We start from the raw sequence: 12,438 nt of genomic DNA, 5'->3' as shown, positions 1-12,438 counted from the left end.
AAACAGAATGGCATATTATAAAACAAATATAAATACAATTAAAACCAGATTAAGTAAAAGATCAAAGTAGACTCAAAGAAAATGCAGTTTCCAGGGAGTTCAGGGTTCAGACAGTAGGGGAGGAGCAGAAGCCTGGAGATTCTGAGCACTTCTGAGGACTAAGGAACTAGCAATTTTCCAAGTACTAAAGAAGAATTCAAGTGCTGCAGGTAGAGGAAGGCTAACTTGGAGTGGTTATAGGAAAAGAAAATGGTTACTTTCGAACCAAAAATAAGTATTGTACCGTTCGAGCCATTTGAAAAGAGCAGCAGCCAGGGGAGCAGCCCCTGGTTCCTGCCTGAGGGCGACACAAAGGCTGCTCTGCCAGCAGGTTATCAGAAGTGGGCTGCAACTGTGGCTCCCGCAGCAGATCTTTCTTTCTTGAAAAGATCTGCGAGAAAGCTCCAGCTTTGAAGTGCTACCTCCCTCTAAGCATCACAGCTCAACAGCAGAGAGATCAAGCTCCAGCAAGCCGAGGTATAAAATACAAGAGAACGATTGCATTAATAATCATGCTAAATAAAGCATCACTCTATGGTTATACATGAACAGGAGTTAACTGCTCTGTAAATAAAAAAAACCACATTAAAAAAAATCTTTCCTCATTTTGTTAAGCTTTAGTATAGCAAAGTGACAGGCACCAGCTATGGATAGTTTGATCTACCCTGCAAAGATCCCCGTTACCAAAGACGAGCACCTGTCCGGAGATCCTTTTTTCTGGTTTCCTCCTAACTGGATGGTGCCTCTTTCCCCCACGGTGCCCCACAATTGCCCATTTTGTGTCTCATCGTAAGTGTGCCTCGGGTTTCTTAAACAAGGTTATTCCTTTCCCCTACTCCCTCCCCCCATATCCTGTATGTTCATTTTTTAATTATTGTTTGCACTCAATGATTTGAGCCTGCTGCTTGTCCCCGAGCCGGTCAGTCAGCACCGAGGTGCCAGGGCAGTCACCGAGGGCTCCAAATGAGATTGAGGAAGGGTTGTTGGCTTAAAGGAATTGAAGTCACGAGTGGCTTAGATTAAGAGTCTAGACTGCTAGCGACAGGGGTGACGGGCAGGTGCTCGGACACAGCTGCCTCTGGCAGAGGTAGGGCAGGAACATCTGAAATCATCCTGGTGTTAATCACAAAGCTGGAAGTCAGAACACAGATGTAAAATCCCCACCAGACACCCATTTCCTGGGGCTCTCCCCATGTTTCAAGGGCTTCGACCTTAATGCTCAGCTACCTGGCTGCCAGCAGCAAACCAGCAAGGGGAGAAGACAAGTACTGGTTTTACAGGAGGTCACTTCAGTGTTTTGCCGGATTGTTTTTTCCACCTAAAGGAGAAAATAAATTAAACAGGAGACAAACGCATTTCATGATTTTTAATAATTTTCTGCTATGGTTTAACCACAGCATATTAAGAACAAGCATAAAATCTGTATTTAAAACTAACAACAGCACTTAGAGCAACATCTTCCTTTAAAAGTATTGCAATAAACAGACCTTAGGTCTAAAAACTAGGACATCACCATTTGCTCAGTTAAGAGAGTCAGATACACAACAGTTGAAATCTTTTCCTGTATATAACTGGGAGTTACGGTGGAAAAAAAGCAACAAATTAATTGTGTTAAAAGGAAAACAAAAGAAAATAAAAATGAAAGCAAGCCAGGTTTTTCATAGCATCACATGAACAGCTATTGAGAAATTCCAATATAGTTGTAAGAAGACTTACTGGTTTTAATAGCTTTGTTTTTACAACAATAAAATTCAAAAGAAAGATTAAATATTGTTGATAGTGCTGTACATATTTCAGAGTAGTTTGAAAAAAATGGACAAAAATAAGAGAAGTGTTGAAAACATGATCTTGAAAGCCACAATGTTGGAAATACAAAAAAATCCATATAGCAATAAAGCATTTTACACTGTAAAATAACTAGCAAGAAACAACAAAGAACGGGTCAACACTCTAAGAACAGGCAATTGATGGTTAATTGTAACAGCCTGACTGATGAATATAGCATCATGAAATGCTCTGAGCACAGCAGCATCGGGCAACCGATAGCTATACAAAGATATAACCCCTATCGATGCTTATGTAGTATTTGTACTGTAAGTAGAAAAGATTTGTTAAAGAATATTAAGGTGAATTTTTATTGTTATTTTTGCTCTCCAGGTCTACGATGCCTGAGGCTCTCATAACTTTTGCTTATCCTTCTTTTAAAATCGTGGCTGCCTGCTGTGCTTTGTGGCAAACAGAAAAGCATGAATGCAGCTGTGAGTACACTTAATAGATAGTCTGCTCTTTCCACTGCAGCTTCAAAGCAAATTAGTGCCTCTAAAAGGAGACATGCTCATGTTTGGTCCACTCAATATGCAAGTTTTGTTATGATAAGTCCTACCCTAGATTCCTCCAGAGGGAGGTTTGCTCTGCACAGAGTCTTCCTAGTCAAGGCCTGGGATTTTTTTTTTGTTTTTTCTTCCTTCATGCACAGAAGTGGGGCTGCAGTGCAAACACAAACGTGAAGGTGGCCAGGCAGGGCAAACTTCCAAAACAATTACTCTACATCTGGACAAACAATAAATGAGTTAAGAAATGACAGTCATGAAATACGCGCATTTCACTATGGTACATGCTTCCCGATAAAAGAGCTCAACACACAGAGGGATGGATACAAACCACCTGTGAGGTCTTGATGATCAGAACTGGCCATAAAAACTTACACACTTCTTTAAAACAACAAAAAAAACAAACCCAAACAACCATGATCAACATTCAGATACAGGACTCCTGTGAGGGCTTTTAAGATTTTTTACAGACAAAGACATAGCCGAAGTTTCAGATGGACAGAGAAGTCATGAAGGATTGTGCTGCAGGGCACTATCCTCGAGCGTGACGGACTGGACCGCAAGCCCACTCAGAGCAGAGGAGGCCTCACCATGGACTTCACTGGGCCCTGGGTAAGGCCCCCTGAGTTTTAGCACAGCGGTTAGCTAGTCATCTGAAAACCAAACCAAAAACGCCACCTCAAACATACTCCAGCACATCGCTACCTTACATCTGTAGTTAAAGCCTGACAAGTATAAAAAACCTACATATAGACACGAGTATCTATGAAAGGTTAGTCGGTATCCATCTGTGAGAGGACTAGTCTGTCTCGGACCGATAAACATCACCTACTGTCCTGGGATAGTTAAAACAAACAGTTTAGAAAAATAAGTACAGCATCTGCAAGTCTCTACACTAGAACTTCATGTTGAGTTTTCCTGAGGTATTTGCTTTACCAAAGAGCCCGCGCCAAGACCCTGTGGGGGACGGGGACAGACAGCCGAACACAGACACCAGGGGAGAAGCAAACAGCCGAGGGAGCCTGGCAGAGAGTTACAAGTGCTGGATCCCTTTCCACACCACTTCCCACATTGGGTCTGAACAGGTTCAGGCATTTCTCTATAACCTCGGCTGAGCCATCGCTGCCAGCGCCCAACGCAGCAGCGGCACTGACGACTCAAACCTCACGCTCAAACCCTACATTCCGCTTGCTACCAGCTGCGGGTTTTCTCATCTACCTGAAAGGCTCACACCTTGCAGCTACACAGGTTTTGCGCGAGTCCCAGCCTCAGACAGAGCCTTAAGACAATTTGCAGCGACAGTAACGGGCACAGAGCAAGGGCCACCTGCGGTCACAACTCTCATTGGCCTAGTTTCCATTTTACAGGGATGGTTTGGGTCAGTTCCCACTTGTCTGAGCTTCACTTCAAATCTAGAATGTGAATAAAAAGATTGAGAAGGTTTTAGTGTTTTAGTCCTTTTCTAAATTAAAAATAAAAAAGGGGGTAATCAAGAATAACGATAAACAACGTATCTGCTGCAGAAGTAGTAACTAATACTGGTCCAACTCGGCAACAGCGCGGCAACAACTAATCCAAGAAGCATCTAGTTGCAAGGCTAAAGCTGTGCAGGTTTGTTTGCTTTGTTTTTTTTTCCTTTTTCTTAAAGTGACACATTATAAAAAAAAAAAAAGAACAAATCTTCACAGCAAAGATGCATCAAATGACCAACCACTGTACACAGGCAAGTCAAAAAGGATTTGTTCAAACATTTTCCCTTATGATATTATATTGATATTTGATAGGAAAATAAAATACATACACTTTTTGTCACTTGTATGCATTCATTTGCAAATTTTCTTACAAAAAAGGACCAAGCACAGAAGTTGGCATTCACAAAGTCTATGCCTCTTTTTTGTGTGTTAAAATCAGTATCATCTATACATTATCTTACAGTATTAACAACATCGATTTGTTTTTGTATGTTTGTTTGTTCTACCCATTGGGTAGGATATGTGCATAATATATTCAAGTTATATACAGCACCATACAAAGAAAAAAAAACAAAACAGAGAAAAAGACAGACAACTGGAAAAGCACCATTTTTAAGTGAGGCACAACAAAGGTGGGAGCGTAAGGCCTGATCCAAAGCCCCCTGAAGTCGGCAGGAGTCTTTCTACCAACTCCACTGGGCTCTGGATCAGGCCTGTCGAGTGCAAGGGGATTCCTACCTGCTCAGACCTGAACATGAGGCACCTTAGTTACTTACAAACTACTGACATGCAAGCCTCCTCAAAATTATATCTAATACAGACATATATAATTTATTAATAACCCTACCAAGGTGGACAGACAAGCACAAACCAAGAAGAGAAAGGAATAAGAAGAGACCTTCATCACCCATGAGATCCTACACAGATCGCGCTGTTTCAGAAAGCTCACACACCGAAGCCTTTAGAACGGCGGCAGCAGCAGCAATACAGCAAAGAAATGACAGAGTCATCTCTGGCAGTGACTCCCACGGCTGTCACAGGGAACGGGGAAGCATCTAGGATACAATTCTGCTTCTTCATTGTTAACCAACGTAAAAAGGTAAGCTCTTTAATAGCAGGAAAGCAACGCGAGCAATACCCAGGTATCTAACATGGAAGTGATGACAGGAAGGCAGAAGTAAGAGCCAGGAGAGTTTGCAGCGCTTCTCAATACAAAATCATGCTTTGTTTTCCCTTTCGGAAGCAGAATAAGTGTCATGAGTGGTTACAAAAATGGCATTAGCAGCCCTGAAATACAATCTCAACAAATAGTTGTGATTTCAAGGAAACACCGGTTGACTCCTCCACGGTGCTTCTGTGCTGCTTATTAGCGTGGTAAAACACTGCCCTGAAACCATCACCTACACTGGAGTTTGCTGGGAGGAGGCAGTGCAAGTCTGATGTTGTCTCTGGCGGCTGAACTTAGTGGTGCAGCTTCTGCTAATTCCCCAAGCAGAGCCATACCAAGAAAATTACTTTTTTTTTTTTTGGCTGGTGCAGGTATGCCCAATGGGGCTTTTGCCAGCACAGAAATGGCAATTGAAGGTGGCTCAAAAGGTAATTTACCCCTCTGATTAATGAGCACAGACTGGCAAACAATGTATTAAGTATTCAAAAAAATCTAAAATCTTACCAACCAACAGTTTCAGCTGGGCCACTCTCAAAACTTTAAACCTTGGTTTCCTCATGACACATACAGAACAGAGTCTTCAGACGGGAAACCTCTGGAAGCTCAACACATTCTCATAAGGGACTTTTCCATGCTCTGAAAGGCCTCAGCAGGTCTCAGACAATTCAGTAAGAATGTCTCCTTCCGGGGATTTAAACAATCTACACATTCAGGGCTAGTTTGGAAGAAAAGTTGTAATCACACTGGTTAGGAAGTGGGAAACCCAGTGCAGGAACACGCCAGATAGGTGTAATTCAATTATTTGCAACAGCCTTTGTCTAAAAGGCAAAGATGTAACCAAAATCCAGCCTTCATCTGAACCCACTGTACAAACGGATCAAAGTTCTCAGCATCAGCTAGGTTTCGAAGAACATGTTTCTGAGCTCTGGAGTACCATGAAGCACATTTCCTTCCTGTACGTCAATACATGATCTGCATTAGGGTTGTCCCAGAAGTTTTTCAAAGCTCACTCCAAAGAAGAGAGCAGTTGGATGGAAGATGCACTAGTGCACCAGGCCACAGGCTAGAATCTGCATGGCAACAAAGTCCCCAACTGATAAAAACAGGAGCATGACATTGGCAGGACTGAAAAGCAAATACTCCTCCTGCCCACAGCTGTTTGACAAGTGACTTGTCACTCTTCCTGAGAGCACAATACACAGCCATGAAGCACTTCTGGAAGGTGATTACGGAATAGTAGCCAATATAGAGATAATCAAAGGGTAGGACACAGGCACAAGTTTGCATGCAGGGTATGTATCTACGGACACGACTTAATGAAGAGACCAGAGAGAGCTTGTGAATAATCCTAGATACCTTCAGAGGTACCAGCAAGCCTACCGTTTATCCTTGTGGAAAGGAAGAAAAAAAAAGCAAAGAATAATTTTGGAGCATATCTATTTCACCAGTGTATTACTTTCTTTTTCTCTCCCTATGAAATCAGGCTGCCTTAGCTACCACGAGCATTCAGGGCTCAGAGTCAGAGAAAGGTTAGTAATCAATCTTCTCCAAGACAAACAACCTTTCCTTACAGATCAGAGATTCAGTTTTAAGGTCCAGTATCTCACTACCTGGCAGGGTTAGAGATGACCACTTCGCACAGCACTGTTCCAGACAGCCTATTTACAGGACTCTCAATCAGGACAAGGCTTTCTTCTCTACTGCAAAGAAAGTGCATTCTTTCAGAAATAATCTTATTTCACTCCTGGCCCTTCCCTGAGCCACATTTAAAGGAGAAAAAAAAATCTCAGAGACGCTTCTTGTAATATGCATTTCTGCAACACAAAAATTCAGATTTGGGATAACAGAAGCAGCTTCCAGATGAGACAAACTGGTGGGACTAATGTGCAAGCAATAATAAAAAGCCAAATGAAGCACAGCTTCACTCATGGTTCCTGCAGATTCCATGACTGCAGGAACATAAATACCTTCCTCACTAGCCACTGAGAACTTGTACACGGGGCATGCATCCGAGATCTCATACTTACAAGGAAAAGGCCATCTGTGACAAAGTCACATCGGTCTGAGACTGGGTTAAGTGCAGAGTCCATCAGTGACGAGACTAGGACAAGCTTCAGTAGGTCCCCCCTGACAAAAACAACCTATTATGCCACGTGCTGTGAAATCTGCCCGTGCCCTGCTCTGCAAGAAAGAGCCTGCGTGCACAGCGCTGAGATGAACCCAACTGCAATCAGGCTAAACATCCATCCAAAATTAGAACTAAGCGCTGTCTGAGTGCTTCACCGGGAAACTGGGAAAGAAACTGCTTTTCTGTTGCAACTCCCCCTGCCTTTTCTAGCCCTGCAAGATCATAGGAAAACACCAAAGACAGGACATATTTAGCAGCAAGAAGGGGGCCATGCTAAGCCACGTAAGGGAAAAATTAACCTTTGCAGTAGGACAGAGTTCATAATGCTTTATTTCTTGAAGGTACACTTGAGAGAAAAAAAGATCTTCTAACTTGAACATTTCTGAAGCGGGGACATCACTGGACTATACTCTGGGAAGATGAGTCACTGGCCAAAGATCAGGAGATGCAACCAGATTTCAGGCTAACATGACCCATCAAACAGAAAGCTCCACACACGTATTACGTGGGTTTCGTGCATGACACACATACACCAAGACACACGTATGGATGCATAACACACATGGTTAGCTCTACAGTGCTGGCAGTCTTCCATAACTTACAAAGCTTCGTTTGTGTGGCTGTGGAATACAGTTGGTTTTTTTTCGGATATTTTCAAAAGGAGTTTTCTGTAACTGCTTCATAGAATTATGTGCCTTCAGAGATCACCAATTTCTAAGCCCATAAAGACTAGTAGTGCTATCTAATTCTGATATTCCTTCTTTTCCCATTCTCTTCTGCTAGCAAGGCCATATTCCCTCTCACTGCAGCAGAAGAAAAAATAGAACAAGAAAACATACACTGTTGCTATGTTATACTACTGATGAAACCACCATTGGAGATCATTAATATTCATCAGAAAATACCATATTTACTCCTACAAGAGGCCCCAAAACAAAAGCAGCAGATTGCAAGCTCACCTATGGCAAGCAAAGGGTGACTACACTTTCAGACTTGACAGGTATACTGGCCGCACATCAGCTCTGGACAGCGGAATACAACAAGAAGGCAAAGATGCAGGAGGAAATGCAACCATTAGGTGAGCAAACACTAAGAAACAGAACAGGTTACATATTCCACGCAAAGAAAAACTTCCTCAGACAAGAAAAATTAAGAGACAACAGTGCATGCATCACACTGGACAATGTTAATGGGAAGTGCATAAATCCACCAACATGAAAAGATGGCAAAGGATGGTAAAGGGCTGTCTTCAAAATAACCACGCTCCCAAGAGGTGACTTGGAAGGCAACTTCAAGACTCACTTTGCTGATATCTGCACATGGGGAAAAGTTAGTGCTTGCCCGGTCCAAGCCCAGGGCCCAGTCCAGGTGTGCTCTGCCACGACAAATGAGTTCCAGCTGTTCTCACCTAAAGGCTTCTCGGCTAAATAATCCTCACTTAGGCAACAGCACAGTATCTGTGTCGGCATACACATTCTCTGACTTAAAAGCTCACTTCTGATGGACAAAAAAAGTCTCTGAAGACCAAAATCAACATTTTCCACTTTTGTCTTCTGTCCAAAGTTTTTTTTTTTAAAAAAAAAAAAGTCCAAGAATTATGTTCATACATTGTTTGCAAAAACCTAATTTCACAGCTTTCATTCCCAGGAACCAGACACGAGAAGAGCCTTAGCTGACTGACAGCCACCTAGTCATCTCCAAAACATCTGTCCTGTGAGTCCGAGGAATAAGTGAATCCCATCATACAATCTCTACCTTTCCCTTCAAATAACACATAAATTAAAAGGCAGCTTTATTCTGCATTACCAACGTGACTCAGACCAAAAAACAATTACAGGGACAAATGAGGCTGCATATTCAGACTAACAGTTGAACAAACATGTTCCAAACGAGAATACAACTAAATTCTGTTATGAAGAAAATAATCTACACTGAGGCCTGTAAAACACACACACAGACACACATACTGTTTTGGCATTAAAACTCTGCATAGATCAAAGATGCACTTCAGTTATCAGAGCCTCTAGTGTCCAGAAGTCCTGCAGAAATCCAGCCTCCAGCCACGGGACCAGGTGCTTGGGCACCACACTCCTCCACTGCGAGCTCAGAGTTCAGTGGCTGCTGCTTGTGACCAAGCACGAGGCTCACGAAAATAGAAAAAAAGAATATCCTTAACTGAAAAGGTCTATGACACCCACACATACACGTATCTATTAGAAACTATTCAAGCTAAGACTCTAAATGCTTTTACTTTAAGTCCGTTTCCAAAATGCATTTTAAGTGCAAGTTGTGCTTTTTCATGTGCTTGTGATGCCACTATCACCACTTGCCAACTGCCTTCCAGCGCCGTGCGTGCTTCCACACAGGAACTGCTGGGGAAGAAGCGCCCCACACACCATTTTACAGGCAGGTAAGTTTTTCCAACTACTCTTTAAGACCAGCATGACAAAACTAGGCCTTACAGACAATTAATACGCGAGGCATCTTTACCCACGAGCGTAGTCCTGCTGGCGCCAACCGGGTGACATGCACGGGAGGGTTTCTGCAACAGGGCCCAGAGCAAAACCGTGGCAGGGAAAATAACCGCTGCTCCCACGTCACGGCCAGGGATGCTGCAGAAGCCAGTGCCGCTCTCGGAAACTGCATGGGGGGAGGGTTATAGTTAGAAAGGCCTCTTCACTTCAACAGGATGGGTCTCCAGGACTGAACTTCAGTATCTAAAGGATGAAACGGAGAGCGAAAAGCACAAACAGAGTCTCACGTATTTTAACAGCATTGCAGGGGAAAATAATCCACCTTGCATTGTTAAACAATTTATTGCATAATGTCGTGATATGTGACTAAATACATTTCAGGCTACAGTGAGGACAAAAATCTCTAAAGCCATAAGTACTGGCGATACTGCATTATGAAAAGGAAAAGAATGGCAGCACTTACTTAGAATCAATACAAAATAACACATCTGGGATTTTGTTTTGCTGTTTACAAAACAAATAGTCTATGCTGCAAAACAGCTAAACCCTAAGTGATGGGAAATGCTGGGATTTTCATATTTGCCTTCTTCCATCCAAAAGTCTCCAAGACACTTCATTGATGCACTGTTATTTGAATGCAAATTATTGCAAAGTCAAGTGTCCCTGTATTTCTTGATTTGTAAAAGTCAAGAGATGTTAGGCTAAGTCCTGTCCCCTTTTTCTAGCAAACCCAGGGGGAGGGGGCAAACTCCTCCAGATTACTTCTGGGGCTCTATCATTATTCCACAGGTGAGAAGACAACATATAGAAGAACTTCACATAAAACAGTTCCCTCATATATATTTTTTAAAACATTAAGATAGTGCAACTTTTAAAAACACATTTATCACAACACAAATTAATTCCTTGCATTCATCTAAGTTCTCAACTTTATACCTTGGCACACAAAACAGGAATCTTGTTTCATATTAAAAAAAATCCACACCCTGGGAGAAAAAAAAAAGCAAACTGGCCAATTCTTCCCCCATTTATCTAGCGAAACCATCTTCTTCCTTCTGCCATTCAGTGAGTATAAAACAGGCTGCACAAGCCTCGTTTCTGTGCTAAGTTAACTTTTTAGAATTAAATAATTGAAATAGTTTATTAAAAAAAAATAATATATTCCCCCCCTCTCCCCTGAAACACTGCTTGTAGACAAACCAAATGGAAGTTTGTATTTCTTTCAATCTGCTCTGCATGCAATTCCCCTGAAAGGAATCAGAAACAAATAACTGGTTTGCACGTTTGGTTTTACTAAGTTGTACCACATGAAACGTAACAACATTGTGCACCAGAGCACGGGGTCTTCCTCCACCGCTCTGCTCGAATCTCTCCTCTTCAGTTCAAGTGCACCTGGGCCAGTAACTTTAGACCAGGTTTCCCGATTTCCGGTCTTGGCCTTTGCTGGGGACTATTGTGCTCTCTGAATTGTTCTGCTGAAACTGAAGTCTGCTCCCCCTCTGCGAGGAAGGAGGAGCGTTGCTGTGCTGGTGATGGAAAAAAGAGGAGCCTGGGTAGCGCCCCATGACCTCGCTGTACGTCGGGGGGGGTCCTTCCATCCTTCCGTTACTGCTGTAGTTGGTTGCACTTATTCCCGAGTTGCTGCTCGGCGGGCAGGGGCCCCCATTGTACATTGAGATGTCTATCAAGTCGCTATCAAAAATCGTTCGGTTGGGAGGTGCCCTGACGGATTCCCGGTTGAGCTCCATCTGCTGTTCTGGGTCCCGGAGCTGAAGGGTGCAGGGGCCTTGGTACGGAGGCGGCTCCTCCCCGTCGGACAGGGAGATGGTCGGAGGAAGGTCGATCTCATGCTGCATGTAAGGGTAAGTGGGCTGGAAGCGACTGAAACGGTCCCGCTGCATAAAGGACGGGGCGGTAAACCTGTCCCTGGACCTGGGAGCATACATGATCTAAAATGGGAACAAAACAGACACGTGACCCCAGGTCTGTGAAAAGCATTGTGGGTGCTCCGTATTTACAAAGAACTGATAGAACAGAAAATACTTCTTTTTTGCCACCTATCTTAAAAGACTAAACCCGGCAGAGATTGTGCGCGCATGCACCCACACGCATGCATGTGAAAAGAAGAGGCAGGAGTTACAAGGAAGGATCTAACACAAACTACTTGAGAAAAGCTTCGTGGAGGAAGACCAAGACCTCACACAGCTCTCTCTGACACTAAAACATGTAGAGCTGAAAGAAAACAATTCTGTTTCTTTACACAGCAAACACTTTCTCTCTGGGCTTGACAATTAACTAGTTCACAAAAATGACCCAATAGAGAATTTCAGCTGCAGCTGAGCCTCTCCCTCCTACTCACAGTTCATGCAATATCCTGCACCACCAAAGAACTCAGCTGGTCTTTTTAGTACGTTCTGTAAAGGCCCGGCATGTCTCACGCCCTCACTACCAGAGTGTATCAGGTATCCTCCTCCCCCTCAACCCGCAGCCACAGTTCAGCCGCTGGGGGGTACCTGCAAGCAGGAAAAAGTGTCCCGGGCATATTAAACCCTGCAGGCCGTGCTTTACAAGAGGGAGAGTTCAAGGCTCTCCTTCACAAGCTATTGCTCCTCACACTTGGTCTATCCCAGATCTGGGAAAACACACAAGCTTCCTAGATCTAGACTTATCAAATTCCTTCTCACATTTTTGGGTCCATGCTGGGTCTTTGGCCCTCAGCCCTCGCGGATGCAAGGTCAGCCACCAGAAGACTCTCTGTCTGACACAAGCGCTGTGCCACTTGGAGCAACACGCCCAGAAATTATCACTCAGACCAGGGATCTGTGCT

General features: G+C 43.4%; 1 protein-coding gene across 5 annotated transcripts in view; it reads right to left on the bottom strand.

Annotated features, from left to right (window-relative positions):
- Window positions 1-10,883: 10,883 nt before the first annotated feature.
- The window catches only part of LDLRAD4 (low density lipoprotein receptor class A domain containing 4), a 211,917-nt gene continuing 210,362 nt past the window's right edge, over window positions 10,884-12,438 (bottom strand). For all 5 annotated transcript variants that reach the window (XM_069853253.1, XM_069853252.1, XM_069853256.1 and 2 more), the window contains one exon: window positions 10,884-11,560. In XM_069853253.1, coding sequence (XP_069709354.1) covers window positions 11,018-11,560 — 543 coding nt within the window. In that variant the 3' untranslated portion in view covers window positions 10,884-11,017. The remainder of the gene's footprint in view (window positions 11,561-12,438) is intronic.

Source organism: Phaenicophaeus curvirostris, chromosome 3, assembly GCF_032191515.1.
Source record: "Phaenicophaeus curvirostris isolate KB17595 chromosome 3, BPBGC_Pcur_1.0, whole genome shotgun sequence".
Classification (NCBI taxonomy): Eukaryota; Metazoa; Chordata; class Aves; order Cuculiformes; family Cuculidae; genus Phaenicophaeus; species Phaenicophaeus curvirostris.
Note: the sequence above shows the minus strand (reverse complement) of the source record. Positions and strands in the feature narration are given on the sequence as shown.